This window comes from Rutidosis leptorrhynchoides, chromosome 11 (assembly GCF_046630445.1).
Source record: "Rutidosis leptorrhynchoides isolate AG116_Rl617_1_P2 chromosome 11, CSIRO_AGI_Rlap_v1, whole genome shotgun sequence".
Classification (NCBI taxonomy): Eukaryota; Viridiplantae; Streptophyta; class Magnoliopsida; order Asterales; family Asteraceae; genus Rutidosis; species Rutidosis leptorrhynchoides.
The window spans coordinates 322,888,381-322,915,754 of record NC_092343.1 but is presented as its reverse complement, the minus strand read 5'-3'; the positions used below and the strand labels follow the sequence as shown (position 1 = coordinate 322,915,754).

Genomic DNA, 27,374 nt, shown 5'->3' with positions numbered 1-27,374 from the left:
TCACATAACAACTAGCATGTTAGTATCACATAATATTTACATATTAATTTTTTTAACCAACAGGGATAAGCAATAGTTTTCTAAATCAAACACGGTCAAAGTCCAGACTCACTAATGCATCCTAACAAACTCGATAAGACACACTAATGCAAATTTTCTGGTTCTCTAAGACCAACGCTCTGATACCACATGTCATAACCCGACCTTAACCATAAGGACGATTACAATAACATATGATTTCATCGCGAGGTATTGACCTCTATATGCGACATTTTTCAAAAACTGCATTCGTTTTTACAATACAAACCATAGCTTTTATTACAAATACAAGGTTTAAACAACTTAATAATGATTATCGTTTAGCGATAATCTTAGACTTACAAACTTTACATGTGATAATAACAATACGACTTCCAACATATTTTACATTACAAATCCTCCGATATGCAGTTTTATTTTTGACACAAATATGCATACTCAAGATCTTGCTTAAATTCAACATGTTCAGCGGAAGCTTTTAGTTATCACCTGAGAATAAACATGCTTAAAACGTCAACATAAAGTTGGTGAGATATAGGTTTAATGCCGGCAGCGTTATAAATATAGACCACAAGATTTCATATATAAACGTTTTAATAAAAATATTCTAAGTTGTTGAGCACTTGATAACCATACTTAACATTTAATCAACGTAGCATATTCCCTTTATTATGAAATCTTACTACACCGTACCAAGTGTAGTTACCGAAACGAAGTACTGTGCAACCGTTGAATACTGGTCGTCCAGTCCGGTTGGGGTTGTCAGGCCCGATAGATCTATCAACAGGATTTGCGTTTACAATACCTCATGTAAATAATAGTTACCAAGTTATAGGGAAGTATGCCAGTGGTACAACTCAACGTAGAATATATATTTTTAATCACTTGTGTCCATAACGTAAATCATAAAATGCATGTATTCTCATCCCGAAATATTTAGAGTTTAAAAGTGGGACTATATACTCACTTTTGCCTTGAAGGTATTTATCACAACTTGGTCTCCGATAGATATCACGAACCTAACCATATATATAATATATCAACATATTTTCTTTTTAAGTAATCGTTATATATATATATATATATATATATATATATATATATATATATATATATATATACTTTTAATACTTTTAATATTTTCTTAGTCCGTAGTTAGCAGTCCGATGTTAGTGGTCCACAATTAGTTGCTTAAATAAAATAAATAAAGACCCCATCGTATTCGTATTGATCAGAATTAATCTCGACCCATGGTACCATGTTGTCAAGTGACGTGTTGCGTACATAAAGTACCGTGTTGTCAAATGACGTGTTGCGTACAATCATGAGGTCTTATGATTAATCTTCTCGTGTTGTTTACGGGTGGTCCTGAAATATATAAAATCAAATCATAAGTAAATATATATGAAATATCATATTAATTAGAAATATATGATTAATTTAATTTTTCTCCAAATATTTCGTAGCTAAACTAGCTTCGGATACCCGATCTTGTTTTAGTCGTAGTTTCTTCATTACAACTCCGTTTTTGTTGGTTCAACTTGCCACTTCCTTGGATCGAGTCAAATTTTAAGAATATGAACTGAAAATACCTTAGGTTGTATTCGAAATCACAGGTTATAGGTCAAACTTTGGTGAAACTTATGAAAGTGATCATTTTCCATCATAAAAACAACATTTAATGATCATTTTTCTAAAAATACTTACACTTTGAGTTAAACCATGAAATTTTTATGTGTTAACATATTCATAAGAAATATCATTTTTCCAAAACATGAACTTCCAATTCAAAGCTTAAGATGGTTTTTAAGTATCCAACCCAAAACAGCCCCCGGTTGCACTCCGACGACGTAGATTCAGTTTTTAAGATGTTCTTTGTAAAACCAAGTTATATCTTGTTAAGTTAGCTTATCATTATGATATATTACAGGTCTTGAAGTGTTTTAAAAGTTAAGTTAGAAGGATCTATTTAGTTTGCAAACAAGTTTGAAATCATTCAAACTATGTTCTTGTTGTTAAAATTTTACAACACAAAATAAGATAGCTATATAAATATGAATCGAATAAGGTTATGAACAAGGTTACTACCTCAAGTTACTTGGACAAATTTACTGTAAAAGATGAGAAAAATCCTAGAACTAAAAGAGTGGTAGAGTTGGATCAAAAGGTTGGAAATAAACTTGTATTTTTGGAAGGATTATTGAAGTTTTCTTGTAAGGAATTTATTATGATGATTAAGGCTTGTTTTTGAAGCTAGATCTTCATGGTTATTTGCTGAGATTGTGAAGAACACTTAAGGTTCCTAAGAGTGTGTTTTTGGTTAGAGAAAATGTGTAGTAAAAATGAAATTGGAATGGAGTATAAATGATGGTGAAAAGATGTATAAATTTGTAATATTGTGCAAAAGTCTTGTAATATGCCAAATTGATTAATCGTGCATGCTAAGATCCAAAATTGGCTGACTCATGGCTGCTAATAAAGTGATTGTGATGTGTATATACTAATAGTAAATACGTAAAGGAGCTGGGTATGATACGAGTACATATACTCTAGGTATACGTGTAGAAATTTTGAGGAAACGGAACGAGAATTCAAATATAGCTATCTTTTGTAAATATACTTATATTGTTTTATGTATATAAGCCCTTTAAAAGTGATTAAATACATATTTATACGATACTTGTATAAGTATTATAGGTTAAAGGTATATATGTCAAATAACGTTACGTATAGTTATCATTTTGAAAACTTAAGTTAGTAATCTCAAAGTATACTTATAACTTATTGTTATTAGTACACAATGAGATGTTAAACCATTCTTAGATCATGTTAAATATACATAAATACATATATATACATAAACGTATAATTATCGTTTGTTATATAGTTCGTGATATCATCGGTCAAATTGGACGGTCAAACGTTGTGTAAAACTCTTTTTAAAAACATAAATCTCAACAATTTAGATTACTTATCATGTTGGTAAGGTTTAATTTATATAAATATTAATCTCATAAGTATAAAATGATCGGAAAAATCCGGGTCGTTACAAATTAGGTGTGAAAACATGGATGATTCATTTCCATATGGGTTGTGGCCTCTTAATTTAAGGAATCTAGGAATTGGAGAGTTAAAAAAGCCAATGTGAGAGTGGGGCCTACAGAATTACCCGACCTCACTTGTTGAATTGGAGTTATGTGGTTATGATTCAAGAGTGACATCATTTGCAATTGAAGGAGACGAGATGAGTAGTGCTTCAACATCATTTTTTCTTCCACCATCTTTAACTTCTCTAGAAATCTGTGAATTTAAGGAAGTAGAATCAATTTCAAAGGTGGTGTTAGAACACCTCACTCACCTTAATAATCTTAAGATTTATTCATGCCTGAATATTAAAGATATGCCACAGTCAACTTCATCTTTGACCGTATTTTCTACAACCGATGATGTGTTTGATAGAACCTCAGAATACTCTCCAGATAGAACCTCAATCTTTGATGATGCATGTGGCATACAATAGCCAAACAACTTGATATTTATTCATGTCCGAATCCTGCCATAATCAACTCCATCTATGAAAGAATATGCAGTAGGTACGTCATGTCTATTTCTTAAAATAACTTGCGCTTGTATTAGTTTTGTTGATATAATATTATTTACTTATGTTTGTTAGGTTTCATTGCAAATAACTCAATAACGTATGATCTACATTGCAACTCTATATTGGTTCATGCCCTCCACCTGTTTGATAAAATTCCTCAAAGATATGCATTTTTCTAGGAAATTGTTGCTTCTCATTGTGTTGTAGGGTGAATTATCAACATATTTAAGTGCTCATTTGTGTGCTTACTTTAATTTTATTCCTTTGCTGCAAAATATTAAGGTGAAAATTCAGGAGTAACTTCATTTGTAATGGATGTAATATTAACTTCAAAAATATACTCACATGCACAAGTTTATCTCCTGTTTAGATGACTGTGGGGAAACTTATGGACACATATGAAACTTGCATTTCTTCACTAAGACCATCGCAGTCTCAACAACGTATTTGACAGTCATCATAGTTGTAAATAATTTGATTATAGATTTCGTTTTACAAGTTTGATCTAACTGATTGTTTTTTTTTTTTTTTTATGTGATATTGACAAATAATCAATTGTTGGTAATATAACTTATGTCAGATGTTATTTTGAATTTGTATTCGGAATGAAATTTATTGAAAGCAGCATTAGCTTTCTGAAATACATGAATTTTTCTTTATTGTCTCGTTTTCCTTTTTATCTCTATTATTATAAAGAACCTTTCATAAAGCCGGATTTTCATTCTCATAGTGAACTACGTCAAACTTATAGGTTGCAAAATGGGTGGGTCATACAGGTTCGTTAACACGGGTAAAAAATGGTCATCAATGGTACAAATCAAAATGGGTTGGTCGGGTCAGGTTTTATTAAGTTCAACTGCAATCATTTTTGCTACTTTCTAAAACCTTTTTGAGAAGGTATGCATTAGTATGCTTGTAAATATGTGCTTTTACAATATCCAAAATTTACTAACAAAGCAATTTGATAGGTTCTTGTGCTTAGAAATACACTTTCAAAGGTGACAAAGCATTTTGATAGGTTCTTGTGCTTAGAAATACACTTTCAAAGGTGACAAAGCATTTTGATAGGTTTTTACAATATCCAAAATCTTCAAAGTTTGGTGACTTTCGACCTATTTAACCTTTGTTTTTATAGTTAAAAACTTCGAAGTTTACCAATTTGACCTGTGGATAACATGATCCTAAATTCCTAATAAACCCATATTAATGGGTTGAAATTATCATTAGTGACTCAATTTTGTACTAAGCCTTCAGTTCGAACCTGTTTTGATGGATTAATTGCAGGAGAAGTGGAAGGTAACACTCGCTAACATCGAGACTTCATGGAGGGCGATTTATTTTTTCATGTTCACGTTATTTATTTCTTTCATTTATTTTTATAAAAGTGCAAAAAGAAGAATATATAGATTTAAAATATACTCATCTTGATGAAATGGAAGTTATAGAACAGTGACTGAAAAATTAAGATGTCGCTTTTGTCTTACTCGTATCGGTATCGTAAGCCCTTCTAATACAACGCACCAATACATGCATAATAACTTTATAGAAAAATTTAGTTGACCATGTATTCATGTATAAGTACTAATGTTCTTGAAGAGATACTGTAATATGAAGTTTAATATAGCAATGGTATTTCTGTATTGGTTGAAAATTTCAAATGACACAAACGCATTTAATCTTTATGTCAACGCATTTAATCTTTTTATTAACTGGCCCTAAAAATATAATTTTTATTTTTATTAAAAATAATTTGAAGTGGATTTTTTTGGTTCCATTAGTATTTGTTTGTCTGACTATACCTGGCAATAGAAAAATTGTTTCTGAGTTGAGGAACCACAATCAATGGAGTACACCTTGCAGAATTGTTTTACAGATAGCTTATGAGGCAGTTGATGACAAATGTTTGTAGAATAAAATCTGTCAGATTTCAGAAAATGCAAAGCAGGTATGATGAACCTAACTCAATCCATGGTGCCATTAACAGTTGTACAAACTCTGTAAAAATTTCTATAATTAGATTCAAAGGAAGTATCATTGAATAACTATAATGAATCATAGCAATAACAACTACAAATAGTGACATTAAAAAAACTTATTTACACACTAACTAACTGAGACTGATATTTAGTACTTCAATAGATACACTTGGCATACCTTTTCTACTCATATACATATACTTCCAAAGCTGAAGTTGATTGTGGCACATCTTTAAGTTTAAAGCATAGATGGATATAAAGATGTTGAAGGTGAGTGAGGTGTTGTAAGACCACATCTGTAATTGATTCCACTTCCTTAAAACCATTGATCCTTAGAGATGTTAGAGACGGTGGAAGAAGAAAAGAATTTGAAGCAGTATTCATCGCATCCCCTTCTATTGCAAATGCAGTCACTCCTGAATTATCACCATATAACTGTAGTTCAACAAGTGAGGTCGGGTAATTTTGCATCCCCCACTCTAACATTGGCTTCTTTAAGCATCCTATTGACAAGATCCTTAAATTAGGAGGCCACAAACCACATGGAAAAGAATCATCCATGCTTGGACAATTATTTATCTTCATTTCATTCAAAGACTTGAGACTTTTCAAATGCGCATGAGGAAACGACATCAAATTTTTGCAAGAAGAGACTTCAAGAAACTTAAGTGATGATGGGAGCTCCTGCAATGTTGTTGAAAATGTCAATGATGTCATTGAATCACATCCCCCTATCTTCAATTTCCCAACACTATTTGGGCAATTGTAACTCCGCAACGAATCACAACCCCAAATTGTCACTTCTCTAATGACATATTTCATATTGCTACTTCCAACAGCGACATCTTTCTCTTCTATTGACACCAACTTCTTACATCTACTTACATCCAACTCTTTTAAACTCACAAGAAATATGGACGCCTCCGATTCGGAATCCCAAAGGTATCTCAAACCTTTACAATATTCAATACTTAGAATTTCAAGATCCCGAAGATGTTTTATAACTTCTCCATCAAGTTTCTTAAGGTTTTTTATACCACATATATCCAATCTTTGAATTGCCGAAGACACACCAATAATGTCTCTAAACACAGCTTCAGAACATCTTTCTATATCCAAAACCTCAAGTGATGGTATTAATCCAATTGACACCTCAACCAGTTTAGGGCAATTTTCTATATGAATTTCACGAAGATGAGGAAATGATCTAGTAGTTTTGACATTGTCTCTATCACAGGTCGACCATATTTCTAAGTTTTCCATATCAATAATTTCCAGGTATTCTAACGATGGAAATGAAATACTTCGAAAATGTGTACAATTTCTGCACCCTTCTAACTTAAGCTCTATTAACTTTTCAAATGCGGGAGCTACAAACCAACTAGGAAATTCCATTCCCCCGTAGCGCAATATCTTAAGTTTATTTAACTTTGTGTGAGGTCTTAACATTTGAATTACTTCATATTCTATCATTGAATCTCTGGAATCATCAAATACATCACTCCATTCCATATCCAAATTAACAAGACCCTTCTTTTCATGTAACATGGCATCATATGCTTGCTGCGGGTCTTTCACCTTTTCCAATCCTTTAATGGAAAGTTTACCTTGAAGATTTAATAGGTGTTTTAGGTTGGATACCTTAAAACCATTAGCTTCTTCAATAATAACCTTGGATAAAGTTTGTAGACTTGTTAATCCACCAATCCCTAAGGGTGTCTTCCTCAACAATGGAGTATTACTCATGTTAAGATGTCGCAAATTAATTAACTTAGAAACACTAGCAGGCAACCTATATAACTCATGGCAATTACAAACCACCAAGCTTTGAAGATTATAAAGCTCACTGACCTCTTCCGGAACTTGTTTGATACTTGTTCGCGAAAAACTAAGGTACCGCAAATGCTTGAGACCACCAACGGATTGAGGCACATGTGTGACTGATTGATGAGTCAAGCTTAGAACCCTTAGGAACTGTAATTTTGGAAGCAATTCCACAATAACATTGTCTAAGGTAATAAAATCTTTCCAACCGATTGATGCTGGTAGAAACGTTCGCAAGCGTTTAGACCTATGTAACTCCTTGAATTTTATGTATTCTGCATGTCGTTGACCTATGAATGAAAAGTGACGAAACCTCTCAAAAGCTTCGTTCCTACCATTTAAATCCATCTTATCATCCAACATAAAGAAGAACTCTCCCGCAACACTTACAGCCAAGTCATTCATCAAATCGTGCATCGTGTATTCTGATTTGTCATATCTTGACCTTTGAAAAAATGACCTTGAGCACAGTTCCTCAAAATACTGGTGACCCAAACGCTCCATTGAGTTACTACCCTTTGATTGGGACAAAAAACCTTCTGCCATCCACAATAATACTAATTCATCCTTATTGAACTTGTAGTCTTTTGGAAATAAAGAGCAATATGCAAATAGTTGTTTCAGAGGTATAGGTAGGTCATAATAACTCAACTTTAGAGCCGGAAGAATGCCGCTTCCATCCATAAGATCCCATATCTCGCTATTCAACAATTCCTCCCATACATCATCACTTGTTCCTTTTATCTTCAAGACCCTCCCAAGCGCTACCAAAGCCAGAGGCAAACCATGACATTTTTTAATTAGACCTTGAGCAAGTATTTTAAGTGATGGATATTTATCAAAGTTTTCTTCATTCAATGTGTTATAAGCAAATAACGACATAGCTATCTCATCTGACAAAACCTCTAACATGTAAGGTTGATCAGATTCCATCACTAAAGCAACTTTGTTCTTGCGGGTGGTGACAACAATTTTACTTCCAGGGGACCCGGAAACTAAAGAGCTTTTAAGGAGTTCCCATTGATTGTGGTCTTCGTTCCAAACATCGTCTAATACAACTAGGAACCTCTTCTTTGACAATTTTTCTTTTATGGCCACATGAAGCAAATCTAGATTAGCAAATGCTTTGTCCTCCCCTGTCACAGCTTGATAAATCGCCTTGCTAATATTGAATACATCAAATTGTTCTGAAACACAAACCCATGCCCTGAGTTCAAAGTGATTCTTAACTTTTTCATCATTGTACAAAAGCTTGGCAAGAGTTGTTTTTCCGATACCACCCAGACCAACTATGGACATAACACTTACTTTCTGATTAAAGGCTTCATCCCCCAACAATTTTTCGAGCAATTCCTCTGTATCCTCTTCCCGGCCCAAAACTGTGGACTCGTCAACTAGTGACGTTTGTTGGAATCGTTCATATGTTCTGTTTGGTCTAATATCAGCTTTCACATTGACATCTAGACCTAAATTATTTTTCTGCTCCAAAAGATCATTTAACATACTACTAATTTCATCTAGCTTAGAAGTCATGTTACGACCGTACATCATGTTATGATGACTGAAATTTGCAAAACAAGATGGGATGATCTTCAATACCTTACTTGTGCCGATTCTTCTATGCGATTCACCATTGAACTTTCTTCGCATAGTTTCTGTAGCCATATCATCGAGTACATCATCTATGTCGTAAGCCAAGTGTTTGAGCTCATTTAACCATAATTCAACAGCTCTTTGTGTGATATGCTTCTGTTCGGCGTCAGCTAGCACAGCTTGGATCATGGGCAAAGTATTCTTCCATTTTTTCAGATGAGAATCGATTCCTTCAGATCGAGCCAACTTCATCAAGTCAACAGAGATTAACTTCTCAATTAGCACGGTTATGACAGCACTAGCAACGATTTCAGCCATTGGAATTTGTAAGATGAATTGTAAGAGTATTGTTTGTTTCCTTGCTTATGGTGTTTGATTTTAAAAGATGAGAATTTATTATTAATAGTAATAGTATCCCTTTCATAAAGCATCCAAAATATTAAAAGTCTTCGTGTCTATTGTCAACTCTCAGATAAGCATCCATATTTTATTAATGTCTCCACTTGCAACAATAATTCAAATATAGCATCATCCTGTATTAATATAATAATCAGAATTGAAAGAAACAACACGTTACATATATATTTTACTAGGGGATCAATTTCTTTTCTGAGTTCTTTGATAATAATTATAGTTTTAGGTGTTAGTCTCTGTATATTGATACTACTGATGATGAAATCTGCACATCTTGGATCATTGTCAAATTTATCAAGTCACCTCACATTAGCTTCACCGTCAAGTCATTCATGGAAATTTGATTCTACCATTTTTATGGCGTCTCACACTTTTTTTTAAGCTAGTTACTGGTGGGAGGTCCATTTGGAAGCAATCTATATCCATAGAACATTGAGATTGAGGACTTTCTGTACTATTTGGGATTATATTCCGCGCCGAGATTTGTGCTTGTGGAATGAGATACTTAACCAACGCGCAGGGGCGGATCTTAGTGGAACCCAAAAGGGGTATCCGCCCCACCTGGATTTAACGGATAAAAAAAATTACTAAAAAATAAGGTTTTTTATTAGTGTTTACCTCCGCTGAAAATGAAAAATTTATTAAATTTTCTCATCCGCCCCATTTGTCTTTGAGTTCAAGTTCCGCCACTGCCAACGCGTCTTTGGGTGTTTCACTCTAGGTGGAGAAATAACTTCTCTTTATTATAGGATAGAGGAATAATTGTCTACATCTTACCTCCCTCATACTCCACTTTTATAAGGTTGAGTTTTGTTGTTATTGTTGTTGTTGATATCAGATAATCTAAAACTTTGTAGATTTAATATATAAATTTTCTGTTTGTTTTTAGTTTATTATTTGTTTCATTAAGTATCCATATATCATAGTCGACGTGTCCATTTGTATGAGTCATTATCCCACCATCACATGGTTGAATTTTTGAAGTCATGTTTGGCGGTAGAAAAAAACCACTCGATGTTTTGCTGGACAATTATCCACTACCAAGAGAATTTTTCGACCGTGCATTTGATCATCTAGCCAACGAACATATTCTTCGAAAAGCAAACCAATCATCCATGCTCTTTTGTTGGCATGGTATTCACAATCTAGGCTATCCATGTTGACATTCCTAAAACAACGTGGCTTTGCATACTTACCAATTATCCATAGAGGAATTTATTCTGAGCCATCTTCATTGCAACAGATAACAATTGTAAGTCTTTCCTTGTCTTGTTTCCTACCTTCAAGTTGTTTTGTTGCAAGTGAATGGTCAGCTTGTAACCAATAAAACAAACCAGTTTCATCCATATTAAAAACATCTTTAATCGGAAATTGATTAATTTTTTCCCTTATAGACTCCTCCATGTCATGTGTGTCCACTGAGCCACTTTCTCCGAATCGGCGATACGATTTGATACCATGCCTTAACTTGAATTTCTCAAGCCAGCCCTGTGAAAGTTTATGTTTAAAAGAATCCAGTGGATACAAAAGCTTCAACGCCTCAGCCGCCTTCTCTATGCTTAACTCTCCTGTTATATTCACACGCTTTTGATGTTGGAGAAACCATTCATAAGCAACTTTCTCCATGTTCAGATACTTGGCTGCTTTGTGACGTTTGGAAGATCCATGTTTGTTAAAGTTAGCCGATAGGAACTCCGACGATCTCTTAAGAGTGTTTGATATTGTTCCTTGACTAACTTTCAAATCGAAAGTTTTTTCAACCCAGTGCACCAAATCGTGTTGAGTGCATCCTTGGTTATCTCTCTTATACTCGCATAATAAGTTCCGTTGTGGATCTGTCATCGATAATTCTTAACACCTTTTAGATTAGAAGCCATATTTGATGTGATTTTAATATTTATCATTAGACATATTATAGTGATCAATCTAGATCTATGTACATTGAACTTGACAAGTTCATTAATGTGTGAATTTACATACACATGGGAATTTTGAAGGTCTTTGTTTATATTATTTAAATTATTCAAATAGGTAAAGCGAACAGACATGGTAATTTTGAAGGTCCTCGATGCATTAGTTTGAGAGTTGTTCACAAATATAAGCCAATTTTTTAAATTAATAATCTATTAATTTATCGATATAATAATATTTCGTTAAATTAATAAAATATTCCGGTCCTAACATTATTAATTTATAGAGATTCTACTGTACATTTATCAAAATGTAGTTTTCCAGATTTATTTTTAATTAATTATTTATTATTTATTAGACATATTTATATTGATTAAGAGAATTGCTAAATATGTAAATATAAAACCGTCGGTTTAAGCAAGAGTGGCTAGAGACATGATGTCACACCGCAATACGCAAGTCATTAAGCAACAACGTATATTGGCTTGGCACCGCATCGGGAGTGGTGATTTCCGGATCGAAACTCAATGTGGTCCTAATTTTTTTCAGTACTAGTAATATTTGAATGTTATTTTAATGGTTGTTTACCTTCAATAAACTTACAAATTCGAAATATATATGGGGTCTGGCTAGTTAAATTTAGTGGTACCTAGTATCCAGGGCCGGCCCGATGATTTTAGTGGCCCTGTGCCAAATTAAACTATGGGCCCCAAACACAAGATTTTGTTTTTTAAACGCAACATATCAAATACAACATTTTTGCCATTAGATATCCGATATTCCGATATCAATAGAGTCCGGGATAGATAAATATTAACACTTTTTAAAGAAATTGGGCCCATACTCCTTTATAAGGATCCATTCGGCAACCTTTGCCTTAAATCACAAATAAGTGTATATTGATTTCATATAAGAAACTTGGATATTTTAGGCCCCCAAAAAAGTTGGGCCCTGTGCTGTTGCACAGGTTGCACACCCAATGGGCCGGCCATGCTAGTATCCTATACAGTTTGAAAGAAACACTATAAATTCGAAAAATATATGGGACATGTAGTTAAATTCTAAACCATCCACACGATCATCTTCCGCAATTGCATAACCCACTCTCAACTACTGTCCTTGAGGAAACCCGGACTAATCTTAGGGCATGGCACGTAAAACCCCATCCCCGCTGCCCCCGCAACACGATAAATGAAAGGCGACCTTGGGTGGATTTCAAGATCAAGGGAATATCCTTGTGTGCAATGTTGCCACCACATGGAATCAAACTCTCAACCTTTAATAAAGAGGTATGGGTCATTTAACAGTGGACCAACAACACAAGAATTTTTCTTTGGTAATTCAGTTAGGTTATCTATCTATTCTATGTGTAGAAAAGTAAATAGGCGGAGTTTACTCTAAAATCTAGAAATAGGGAAGGTGTTTACCATGATGGTGGTAAATACTAGGATTAGGTAGTAGTTATGTCTTAAAGGCACTAGTTTTGACAAGTCTATCATACCAGGATGAGTCGATCATTGACCCAAAATAAGCATGCAACATCATTGACCCAATGCTCCTATGCCCATTTTGAGTGTTGATTGGACCAATACTCCTAAACCCATTTTTATCGTTGATTGGGCCGAATTCTTCATCAAGTTCTTAACAGCAAACAGGAATCTGAACAGAATATAACCGGGCTTTAATGCTTGGATGGATGGATGGGCTGAATTTTTTATTTAATAAGGGAAATTGATCAAAATACACTTTTTTAAAGGCTTCAAACAAAATACATTTTTTTAAAAAAAATTGTCTTTTTACACCATTCAGTAAACGGAAATTCTGTCTACCACCTTTATCTGTCGTCGACTACCATTTTTACAAAGTAGTTGACGGTTTTTTCGTCGACTACTCAATACAGGTGATCTAATATATAGTCGACGGGGTTATAAGGCAGTAGACGTAACCCTGGTAGACTACCTAAAAAACATTTAAATGTTAACTTTTGTTGCTTAGGTCAATAACACACATTTATTTAATATAAATTACAAAAAAGAAACACATGTTTTCTTAAACCATAACAAGATTGTGACACATAATATCTCTAAGACACATATATTAGAGTTACATAAACAACTAATCTGGATAATAACCGTCTGCATCTGTCTTTTTACGATAAATTCCCATTTTGTCAATACTTTCTTAATCGATGTATTGTAACATCCCGCATTTTTCCGTTAAATTATTTTAACGCCCGTCTTTTTTTTAGATAATATCTTCCGTTATCTAAATTCGTACCTTTCATTGACTAACGTTCTAAATATTTCCGTTATTTGGTTATAACATCTCCCGGTTACTCTAGCGTTTTTAAAATAATTCGTTTAGGAAATTCACGCACCCGCTTCGAACTTGGGGGACTAAACTTGCCAAAAGACCAAACTTTTGACTAGGTCAACTAGTCAACACTTCACCTCCTCCACTCATTATCCATTTTCATTTTTCCATTTTTCTTAATACTTTCATCTTTTTTTCTCAAACTCCAATTCAAAGATTCATCATCTAAATCCAATCTAGCAAGTGTTTTGCAAAACAAATTACATATTTGGGATCCTTGCAACTTCCTCTTCGATTCCATACCGATTACATCAAGTTTGTGTAACTTTCTAAAATCACTAGATTCTTTGTTCTTGATGTTTTAAACTTATAAAAGTGTTAATTAGTGTCTATGGCTCAAGTCTAACATGAATATATGATTTGTATGTTCGATTTTGTCATTTTGAGTAACTAGCATGAACACTTGAAATGAGTGTGCTTAATCTTTGATTTTGGATGATTAAATGTTGTTTAAATGTTAAAGTTCGTGTATTAAATGTGTTACTAGCATCATTAGCTTCAATTTGATGTGTAGGTTGACTTGGAAAACTACACTAACATGATTATTGATTTTGTGATTCTTGGTTAGGGTTTGATAGCTTTTAAAATGAACTTTTGATACATTGAATGCTTGTTAATGTTGTTAGTAAGTGTTTAGTTGCAATGTATGTTTAATTACCTTCGAAACGGCATATCGGATGTGTAGATTGGATTCCCGAGTCAAGAAATGCATTTCATGAACTTTAAACTTTGATTTTGAACGTTTAATGATCATTCGATGGGAATTCGGTTATTGAAAATGATGTTTTTGTTTGATGAAATATGTTTAGTTGTATTCCTTGTCAAAATACCTTTCCAACAATATAAGATACGCGTTTTAAGTGTTTACGGTTCACAAATTACGCTTGTTTGAAGTTTGGCTCGACACTTAGAAAAATTCAACATTTCAGCACCTGGAGGACCAAAGTTACGGCCGTAACCCAGGACATTGCGGCCGTAACCCATGCCATTGCGGCTGTAACCCATGACATTGCGGGCGTAACATTATGGGCTGTCCAAAATTGTCATTTTTCGTTTAATTCTAGTTATGCTATGCACCCCAGATTAACATGAAACTTGGCCAACATGCTCATATATGACTTCTAAGCTTAGAAAAATAGTTCGGGACCCGAACCGAACGTGTTGACTTTTTCGTTGACTTTGACCAAGTTTGACTTTTAGTCAAACTTAACTAAACGTTTATGCAATCGTTCTAACATGCTTTTATACTTGATTCTTGCATGAAACTTGACAACGTGATTCACATGCTATATTAATCGAGTCGTAACGAGCCATAGGACTAATTGAACACATTTCGCCTGACCTTGTGTCGTAACCAGTTAATTGATACAACTTACTTGTTTAGGTCAAGGCTAAGCAACTTTCATGCAACGTTTACTTTGTGAAGTACATTTATACTCGTGCACTCGAGGTGAGATCATAGTCCCACCTTTTCAACAACTTTTATACTTTTAAATCGTGGGCTGAGAAACATATACCTTGTTACATCTTGTACTACTTACTTTTATGTTAGAACACGTAACGGGACCTAACTTAACGACGCCGTCAATGAAGATTTTGGCCGGGTCGCTACAGATGGTATCAGAGCGTTGGTTGTAGGGAACTAGGATACGCATTAGTGTGCCTGACAGAGTCGTTAGGACGCATTAGTGAATCTAGACTACAATCGGATAGTTAGCCATTGCATTCTGACATACATTTGCTATAGATAGCACTTACTTGACTACTTGTGCATTATACTTGAATCATTCTTAGGCAAACTTCTTAATGGTACCAAGTTTTTCATCATACGAATCCGTATTCTACCACTTTCTGGTAACACACATAAATTCAAGATTCATACGCGTAAGGATGACGACGACTTCATTAGTCATGCTTGTTCGGGAACTCTGCCTCCCAGATTGTTATTCGCCACCATTTCAACTTACTATCGGTGTTACACCGGTGTTCCTTACTGTCTACCACTTCTTGTTACTACCATCACTACTCTAGGTGAGTATCGTCATCACTATTTATCACTACGGTTGCATACTATTCGTTATCATGATTCGTTACACTTCTCGTACCGGAATACATTATTGTTTGACTTGAACCACATTGACGTGAACAATCATTTATACACTTCCCTCGGGGAACACTTCTTTAGAGTTGCACTAATTCTTTCGATTCAATACGAGTCACGTTAGAGACGTCGTTACACTTTGTTCATTTTAAAACTTCACAATTACATGAACTTGATTCTATGGAGTGATGTGGGAATGGAGGTATGAGTTAGCGTAGTATAACGACACTAGATCAAAGTGGTTATATTACGGTAAGTCATACCAAAGTTCTAATGACTCGTGATGGTGATTGGACTCGATCAACCTAATCACCACCATGTGTCATGTACATGACTTCATTTTTCTTGTTTGAACATCCGAAAACTCTGAGAGTATTGATAACGACCATACCAGGGACACACCTTCAATTATTGCCAAATCATATTTACGCTTCCAAATGAATGACCAATTATTTCAATTTCAAACATATGTTACACGTGCATACTATCTCGTTTTCGCGCAGCTTTATCGACGAACTACAAAATGCTTGGTATGCTCACATCGAGGCGGAAACTTCTCTCGCATCACACTCGTACTTCTGTAAAAGGAAATATTTATTCTAAATTCTCAATGGAGGGAGAGACTCTTCACATTATACTAGTATTCACCACGAGGGTGAATAGTCCTAACGAACGTTTTCGGAAATCGATAAATCTTCCGCGACGCGAATTTCTTGAGAAACTTGTTCTAACTAACGTTTTCAAGTCCTCACGAACTTGTTCAAATCTACCTTAAAGAAATGTACCTCATTTCGGATCGAGATCCTCGTTTCACTTCTAAATTTCGGGGTGCCTTACAAAAAGCCTCGGGACCACGTTTAGACATGAGTACCGCGTATCACCCACAAACTGACAGATCAAGCAAACATACTGTGACACCGCTAATTTTTTTTTATACGTGGCGGAAGCATTATATTATTTAAATACGATATTAACATTTGTATAAACCGATGTCACGTGTCATTAAAACAAATTACATATTATCTGGAAAAGATGTAAATACATTCTGTTTTCAAAAGTACACGGTTCATCCCCTAAAAGACCACATCAGAGTTAACCCTATCAAACATAACATCGTCACGCCCATCTTCTCCCAAAAGCACTATCTACAAAAGCTATCAACCTGCAGGGAGGAGATGGAGGGGAATTAGCACGAAGCTAAGTGAGTACGACTAACTACAGGCCATAGCATACATAAGTGTTATACTAATCATGTCACATAGTCTAACACACAACCATCACCCAAGTGTCGTCTATAAAGACTCTGGCGACTCGGCCAAACCATTAACCACCAGCTGATCGGACTGGGGCTTACCAGAAGTTCCTCCACCACTGTATGTATATACATAATCCACACGCGACGGACGCGTCATTCACATATATATACACCACGATTGTCTAGGCTACCACAGAGGAACCCAACCCGCAGGTTGATCTCTCCTACCAAGGCTACCACACAATAGGGACGCACTGGGCTCCAGCAGACAAGCATCAACTAGCATGCAGTCATCACAAAGTACTAACTAAGCACATAATAAGTATATCTAACAAGCATGGCAATCATAATATAACATGCTTCTATATACTATATTCTCCAGTTAGACCCACTCACCGAATACCAGCAATTGAGAAGGTGTTCAGCTATTTAATCACTGAACCTTCTCTTTCCCCTTTTCTCCTGAGAAAAACATATACACAAGTTAGTTTCTGTCCGTAAACCCCAAAACAGCACAATACAGAAATTTTGTATCAAAAAGCGTCCGCTAAAAATTTTTGCTTAACACTTGTGCACATTCAAAATTTACATCCTGAACATCAAAATACAAACGGGCAGCATAACGACTAAAAAATCAACACTTTGGTAAAATTTACATTCTGCCCTGGACACTCAATCGGTCGACTGACTCTGACAGTCGGTCGACTGTAGACACAACCGGTCGACTGATCTTCCCAGTCGGTCGATTCATTTGGTATTACATCAATCGGCCGAAGGTAAATCTCAGTCGGTCGGTTCACTCAACAGTCGGTCGGTTATCTTCGTCAATTGGCTGGTTCAACCCTCAGTCGGTTGACTGTCGACCGATAGTCGGCCGACTGTGTTCATCTTCATCAGAAACTGAACAAAGGCTACGGACTTCACGATGAAATCCTCAAATCTTAATCTAGAGCTCGTTTTAAACACTAAAATCGACCACAACTTGTTCACTACTTGTTATAGACTCAAAACCCACAACAATTTTGAAATGTCCCGTTCATAATGATTATAAACGATTCATATTAATTGATTTCTTTGCGGGGTTTTGACCTCTATATGAGACGTTTTTCAAAGACTGAATTCGATTTTAAAACAAACCACAACCTTTAAAATATTACGACGATTATCAAATAATGATAATCTAAAATATAGCATTTTTCACACGACCATTACATAATGGTTTACAATAATATTACACATCAACATAAGTTTTCGAATGCAGTTCTTAAATAATATTATACAAGCATGGACTCCAAATCTTGTCCTTAATTTAGTATACAACAGCGGAAGCTCTTAACAATCACCTGAGAATAAACATGCTTAAAACGTCAACAAAAATATTGGTGAGTTATAGGTTTAGCCTATATATTTATCAATTTATATTAATAGACCACAAGATTTCATATTTCCATTTCTTGTAAACAGCATGCATGCATAAAAATCATTCATATGGTGAACACCTATTAACCGACATTAACAAGATGCATATAAGAATATCCCCATCATTCCAGGACATCTATCGGACATGATAAAACAACATCGAAGTACTAAAGCATCCGTAACCATGGATGGGGTTTGTTAGGCCCAATAGATCTATCTTTAGGATTCGCGTCAATTAGTAGATCGGTTTACTAATTCTTAGGTTACCAAGCAAAAAGGGGCATATTCAGTTTCGATCATTCACCCATATAATGTAGTTTCGATTATTTGTGCCTATTTCGTAAAACATTTATAAAACTGCATGTATTCTCATCCCAAAAATATTAGATTTTAAAAGTGGGACTATAACTCACTTTCACAGATTTTTCCTTCGTCGGGAAATAAGACTTGGCCACGGGTCGATTCACGAACCTATAACAAATATGTACATATATATCAAAGTATGATCGAAATATATTCACAACATTTTTTATTACGTTTTAATGATTTAAGTTTATTAAGTTAGATGTCTAACGTTAGTAGCCTACAACTAGTTGTCCACAGTTATTAGTACAGAAATAAATCAATATAAATTATCTTGGATCAATCCACGACCCAGTGTATACAAGCCTCAGGCTAGATCACAACTCAAAGTATATATATTTTTGGAATCAACCTCAACCCTGTATAGCGAACTCGATCATTACAGCATATAGAGTGTCTATGGTTGTTTCAAATAATATATATAGATGGGTCGATATGATATGTCAAAACATTGTATACGTGTCTATGGTATCTCAAGATTACATAATATATGTTAGAATACATTTATAATACAATATAAGTTAGCTAGGATATGATTAGTATAGATTTGTTACAATTTTCACGTAGCTAAAACTAGTAAAAATATCCAAATTTTTTTTACCCATAACTTCTTCGTTTTAAATCCGTTTTGAGTGATTCAAATTGTTATGGTTTCATAATGAACTGAAATTTATGAAATTAAATAGAAAAAGTATAAGTTTATAGTCAGAATTACAAGTTACAAGTCATTTACTAAAGAGGCAGTCATTTCCGTCGAAAGAACGACATCTTGATGACCATTTTGAAAAACATACTTTCACTTTGAGTTTAACCATGATTTTTGGATATAGTTTCATGTTCATAAGAAAAATAATTTTCCCAGAAGTACAACTTTTAAATCAAAGTTTATCATAGTTTTTAATTATCAAACCCAAAACAGCCCACGGTGTTACTACGACGGTGTATGTCCGGCTTTACGATGTTTTTCGTGTTTCCAGGTTTTAAATCATTAAGTTAGCATATCATATAGATATAGAACATGTATTTAGTTGATTTTAAAATTCAAGTTAGAAGGATTAACTTTGTTTGCGAACAAGTTTAGAATTAACTAAACTAAGTTCTAGTGATTACAAGTTTAAATCTTCGAATAATATAGTTACATATATATGAATCGAATGATGTTATGAACATCATTACTACCTTAAGTTTAGTAGGTAAACCTACTGGAAATGATGAAAAAATAACTTGAGCTTCAAGTAAGATTATTACTCGAATTAAGATAGTTATGGTTATAGAAATTGAATCAAAGCTTGAATATGAATATTACCTTGATTTAGAAAGATAACCTACTGTAAATAACAAAGGTTTCTTGATCTTAGATGATTGCTTGGAATGGATTAGGAAACTTGGAAGTAAACTTGTAAACTTGGAAGTGTTCTTGATGTGTTCTTGAGTAATTGTTTTTATGATGATTATAGATAATAACCAAAGCTTGTATTTGATGATTTTTGCTGGAAAAATAGTAACTTAGACGTTCATGGAAGAGTGTGTGTGTTTTGAGAGAGAATTGGGAAGAAAATTGGAAGTGAAATGGAGTGGGTGGTGAGTGGTGAAGGTGAGTGGGGTTAAAAGGAGTTCTTGTTTTTGTTTCCTTGCTCATAAGTCATGCTAGTTGTCTAATTGTTAGTTCCACATGTTTGTTGACTATCTAGGGCTGCTAAGAGCTGAATTATTTTGTGTATATACCAATAGTATATACGTCTAGGAGCTGGGTATTGTACGAGTACGTATACGGTTGCATACAAGTAGAATTGTTGATGAAAATGAATGAGAATGCAATTGTAACCATTTTTGTTAAGTAGAAGTACTTTGATATGTGTCTTTAAGTCTTTCAAAAGTGTACTAATGCATCTAAATACACTACATGTATATACATTTTAACTGAGTCATTAAGTCATCGTTAGTCGTTACATGTAAGTGTTGTTTTGAAACCTTTAAGTTAACGATCTCATTTAATGTTGTTAACCCATTGTTTATTATATCTAATGAGATGTTAAATTATTAAATTATCATGATATTATGATGTATGAATATATCTTAATATGATATATATACATTAAAATGTCGTTACAACGATAATCGTTACATATATGCCTCGTTTCAAAATTCTTAAGTTAGTAGTCTTGTTTTACATATGTAGTTCATTATTAACATACTTAATGATATGTTTAATTATCATTTTATCATGTTAAACATAGTGTATCAATATCTTAATATGATTCATATGTATTTAGTAAGACGTTATAACGATAATCATTATATATATCATTTCGAGTTTCTTAACTCAATAAACTCATTTTTATGTATATCACTCATTGTTAATATACTTAGTGAGATACTTACTTATCAAAATCTCATGTTAACTATATATATATATATATATATATATATATATATATATATATATACATACATATATATATCATCATGTAGTTTTTACAAATTTTTAACGTTCGTGAATCGCCGGTCAACTTGGGTGGTCAATTTTCTACATGAAACTCATTTCAATTAATCAAGTCTTAACAAGTTTGATTGCTTAACATGTTAGAAACATTTAAGCATGCAAATATAGTTTTTAATTAATATATAAACATGGAAAAGTTTGGGTCACTACAAATTTGACCATAACAACACTTAAATTACTTGTTTTGACACAAATTCAAGTTTTTTACAAAACTCACACAAAACTATGAATTTAACAACGAATTGAACACAAAAACACATGTTACTTACCTTGATAGACTCAGTAAAAGATAACGGACACAATTCTAACACTAATTTGAGCTCAAAATCAATGTTTAAGGATTAGGGTTTGATTATAGGTGGAAGGGAAGGTACGATGTGTGTGTGTGTGAGATGGTTCTGGAAAAATGCAAGAGAGAGACAGCACTAGTCACTTAATTGGGTTAAGTCCCCACACTGTACAACACACGGGTATTTATCAGTTATCTGATATCTTTCGTACATCATTTGGCGACCCAAACAAAGTCAAAATTAAATAAACAAACCTGTTCTGTGACCCTTGTCACAAACTGGTCCTAACCACATCATCAAATAATAATAAATATTAAATTAAAATAAAAGCATATAATAACACAATACTAACACAATGGTAAAATAGTAATCTTACAACTAGGCCCGGTTGAGGATGTTACAAATCTACCCCCTTAAGAAGATTCCGTCCTCGGAATCTGGTCAAGGTCAAACAACTGGGGATAGCGCTCCCTCATTAACTCCTCAGTTTCCCATGTCAGGTTAGAACCTAAACTATGTCGCCACTCTATTAGTACCATAGGAATCTGTTTCTTTCTTAACTTTGTGACTTTCTTGTCCACTATTCGAGTTGGCTCTTCTACTAACTTCTTACTTAAATCCACTTTCAAATCCTTCAGCGGAAGAATCAAACTTTCATCGTCTGCTTTACACTTTCTTAAATAACAAACATTGAACGTGTTGTGTATTCCTGCTAACTCTGAAGGAAGATCTAAAATAACAGTTTGATCATTCAGAATTTCTTTGATCGGAAATGGCCCAATAAATCTCGGTGCTAGCTTACCACGTTTACCAAATCTGATCACCCCTTTCCACGGTGATAACTTTAGGTATACACGATCACCTACATTAAAAATTACCGGACGCCTATGCGGATCAGCATACATCTTTTGTCGATCTCTAGCTGCTTTTAACTTCTCACGTGCAATTTAGACCTTTTCTGCGGTTATCTGAACAATTTCGGGACCTGCAAATTGTTTCTCACCTGCTTCTAACCAACATGTAGGAGTTTTGCATTTACGACCGTACAACATTTCATACGGTGGCATTCCGATACTCGAATAATACGAATTGTTGTAAGCAAACTCTATCAATGGAAGATGCGAATCCCAAGAACCACCATACTCTAAGACACATGCTCTCAACATGTCTTCTAACGTTTAAATCGTTCGTTCACTCTGACCGTCCATTTGTGGATGATAAGTTGTACTTAGATTCACACGCGTACCGAGATTCTACTACAAACTGTTCCAGAAGTTAGATTCGAATCAAGTATCCCCATCAAAAACTATTGACAACGGTACACCATGTCAGCTAATGATTTCTTTTAAGTACAACTCTGCCAAATCACTCAAAGAAGTTGTTTCACGAGTAGCTAAGAAGTGTGCACTCTTTGTTAAATGATCCACAATCACCCAGATCATGTCGTGTCCTTTCTGGGTTCGGGGTAACCTGGTTACAAAATCCATTGTTATATGATCCCATTTCCACTGAGGAATTTCTAACTGTCTTAGAGATCCATACGGTTTCTGATGTTCTGCCTTAACTTGCGCACAAATATGACATTTTTCGACAAAATTTGCAACATCTGTCTTCATTATCGGCCACCAATACAATGTTTTCAAGTCTCTATACATCTTTGACCTACCTGGATGCACTGATAATCTCGATTTATGCTCTTCAGTAAGGATTAAATCCCTCAAATCTCCAAGCATAGACACCCAAATTCGATCTTTATAGGTCTTTAATCCTCTAGAATCATTGCATAGGTCAAATTTTCTTTTAGTCATTTGTTCAGTCTTTAGGTTTTCGTCATTCAAAGCTACTAACTTGTGATGACCCGTCCTAATCCATCCGGACGAAGTCCATATCGATTATAAAAGATTCATAACAGTTGATTACATCGCGAGGTACTTGACCTCAATATGATACATTTTTACAAACATTGCATTTGTTTTTGAAAAGACAATCTTCATTACATCGAAAGTTGACGACATGCATACCATCTCATAATATATCCAACTATAATTGACTTAATAATAATCTTGATAAACTCAACGACTCGAATGCAACGTCTTGAAATATGTCATGAATGACTCTAAGTAATATCTCTAAGATGAGCAAATGCACAGCGGAAGGTTTCTTTGATACCTAAGAATAAACATGCTTTAAAGTGTCAACCAAAAGGTTGGTGAGTTCATAGGTTTAAGTTCTATATAATAATCATAACATTTAATAAGCCACAAGATTTCTTTTAATTAAATGTGCAGGATCATTACAACTGCAAAAATCATTCATACGATGAGTCGCCTGGTAACCGACCTTAACATAGAGCGCTTAAGATATCTGGCATCATACATTCCACTATTCAAATGTATGACAAGAACCCTTCGAAGTACTAAAGCATTTCCACTATTCGAAAATGGGGGTGGTTAGTGCTCGTAGATCTACCTTTAGGATTCGCGTCAATTAGGGTGTCTGTTCCCTAATTCTTAGGTTACCAAGCATAATAATAATAAGTACAGATATCCGGTATAACAAAACAATCGTAGAATGTAGTTTCATGAACTTGTGCTTATTTTGTAAAACATTTATAAAAGCAACGCATGTATTCTCAGTCCCAAAAATGTAAAGAGGAAAAGGGAGCAAATGAAACACACCAAATGTATTTTGTAGTAAAAATACATATGTCTATATTGTACAATGCAGGGTTGACCTCGGATTCACGAACCTATATCATTCATATGTATATTAATACATATAATCGTAATCGAATAATATATATATTATATCCTAAATTATATATCTTATATATTTAATTTGCATATATTTAATATAGTTAATGTTTATATAGTTTTATATACACATATGTTTAATATTATATCAAAAATCAACAATTTATTATATGTAGCTATTATATAAATAATCTTAATATATACAATTAGATGTATTGAGGTAGTTGTACATATGATAATGCTAAAAACGAACATATATTTCATAGCATTATTCCCCAAGAAATACAAGCTTTTAGTTGCAATTGTTCTATTTACAAGTGATATTCGTTTAAATATTAAAAGGTGAAGACATAAGACAGATTCGACGAATTGAAGACGCAAACGACCAAAAAGCTCAAAAGTACAAAATACAATCAAAGAGGTTTCAATTATTGATAAGAAACGTCTCGAAATTACAAGAGTACAAGATTCAAAACGCCAAGTACAAGATATTAAATTGTACGCAAGGACGTTCGAAAATCCGGAACCGGGACCAGAGTCAACTCTCAACGCTCGACGCAACGGACTAAAAATTACAAGTTAACTATGTATATAAATATAATATAATATATAATTAATTATATAAATTATATATATATTATATTTATATAATAAGTCGTCGGTAAACAAAGAGCCAAAATGGAGTGAGCTGTAATTACAAACTCCGCGACTCGCGGAGTTTGAAGAGCAAAAAGGGCGCGAGTCGCGGAGACCCCCTGAACTCAATTCCCTATAAAAGCAAACGCAGTTTGATCGCAAAAAGAAAATAATTCAATCTCTCTCTATATATGTATACGTAAATATATTTATATTTAGATTTTAATTTTAATTTTAATTATAATTCTAATAATAAGGGTATGTTAGCGAATGTTGTAAGGGTGTAAGTCAAAATTCAGTCCGTGTAACGCTACGCTATTTTTAATCATTGTAAGTTATGTTCAACCTTTTTAATTTAATGTCTCGTAGCTAAGTTATTATTATGCTTATTTAATCCGAAGTAATCATGATGTTGGGCTAATTACTAAAATTGGGTAATTGGGCCTTGTACCATAATTGGGGTTTGGATAAAAGAACGACACTTGTGGAAATTAGACTATGGGCTATTAATGGGTTTTATATTAACTAAACAATACCTTGTTAATTTAATATACAAACTTATAATTCGACGTATTTATATATAACCACATACGCTTGACTGGGTACGGTGGGCGGGATATCTATAAATACCAATAATTATTCATTTTACCGGACACGGAACTGGATTAATAGTTAAATAGACTTGTTGAAATAGGGGTGAATTACATTCAAGGGTAATTGGTGTAACAGTAAAACCTTGGTTTACACGCAGTCGATAACCTGGTGTATTCATTAAACAAAGTATTAAAACCGTGTTACAATTCGAATCCCCAATTAGTTGGAATATTTGACTTCGAGAATAAGAATAATTTGACGAAGGCTTTCGCTCTTTATATTTATGACTGATGGACTATTATGGACAAATCTGTATGGACATATTAAATAATCCAGGACAAAGAACAATTAACCCATGGGCATAAAACTAAAATCAACACGTCAAACATCATGATTACGGAAGTTTAAATAAGCATAATTCTTTTATTTCATAATTAATTTCCTTTATTTTATATTTAATTGCACTTCTAATTATCGCATTTTTATTGATATTGTATTTAATTGCACTTTTAATTATCGTACTTTTTAATTATCGCAAGTTTATTTTATCGCACTTTTATTATTCGCAATTTCATTATCGTTATTTACTTTACGCTTTAGATTAAGTCTTTTATTTATATTTTACATTTGGTTTTAACTGCGACTAAAGTTTTAAAATCGACAAACCGGTCATTAAACGGTAAAAACCCCCCTTTATAATAATAATATTACTTATATATATATATTTATATTTTTATAAAAGTAACTAATATAGCGTTAAGCTTTGTTTAAAGATTTTCCCTGTGGAACGAACCGGACTTACTAAAAACTACACTACTGTACGATTAGGTACAATGCCTATAAGTGTTGTAGCAAGGTTTAAGTATATCCATTCAATAAATAAATAAATATCTTGTGTAAAATTGTATCGTATTTAATAGTATTTCCTGCTAAAATTTTATAGTATTTTATACCCCTTAGCTCTAACTATCAACATAATATACTCTTATATAGAAAATATTTATTTGGTATAATAATTTTGTTAATATGAAAGTAATAATGATAATAATAATAATAATAATAATATAGTTATAAAAATAATAATTTTTAATAATAACAATACTAATGAGGATAATAATAATAATGTTATTAATAATAATAATACTTATAATAATAATAATAATAATAATAATAATAATAATAATAATAATAATAATAATGATAATAATAATAATAATAATAATAATAATAATAATAATAATAATAATAATAATAGTGATAATAAAGATAATAATACTTAATACTTAATAATAACATTAATAGTAATATAAATAATAATAATAACAGTAATTGTAACCCTAATCATAATAATAATAATTGATACTTAATACTTGTATAAATAATAATAATAATAGTTATAATACCTAATACTAATAATAATAATAACAATAACAAACAATAATAATAATAATAATAATAATAATAATAATAATAATAATAATAATAATAATAATAATAATAATAATAATAATAATAATAATAATTAAAAGTTACCTTAAAAGAATGAATTTCCAAAAAGAAAAATAGCCCATGCCCGGGCTTGAACCCCTGACCTCTCAAAACCAACACAAGACTCAGACCATCCGAACCATCTGTTTTTCTGTTTTATTTACGGATCCCTTATAACTTAACCCATTTGTTTTCTGTTTCCACTCTCTTCTTCTTCTCTGAATACCATTCGATCAGAAAC

At 33.3% G+C, this 27,374-nt stretch overlaps 2 protein-coding genes across 2 annotated transcripts; both read right to left on the bottom strand.

The window, feature by feature from the left end:
- Positions 1 to 5,541: 5,541 nt before the first annotated feature.
- Positions 5,542 to 9,390, bottom strand: LOC139874258 (putative disease resistance RPP13-like protein 1). The gene is made up of 2 exons (XM_071861713.1): positions 5,795 to 9,390; positions 5,542 to 5,635 (listed from the first exon to the last, which is right to left on the bottom strand). The coding sequence occupies exon 1, from the start codon at positions 9,349 to 9,351 to the stop codon at positions 5,800 to 5,802; it is 3,552 nt and encodes a 1,183-aa protein (XP_071717814.1). The 5' UTR covers positions 9,352 to 9,390; the 3' UTR covers positions 5,542 to 5,635; positions 5,795 to 5,799.
- A 916-nt stretch (positions 9,391 to 10,306) lies between these two features.
- Positions 10,307 to 11,324, bottom strand: LOC139875715 (CENP-B homolog protein 2-like). Its single transcript, XM_071863024.1, is given in 3 exon segments — positions 10,307 to 10,455; positions 10,458 to 11,300; positions 11,303 to 11,324. Coding segments are annotated over 3 exon segments (1,014 nt in total).
- Between the last annotated feature and the right edge of the window lie 16,050 nt (positions 11,325 to 27,374).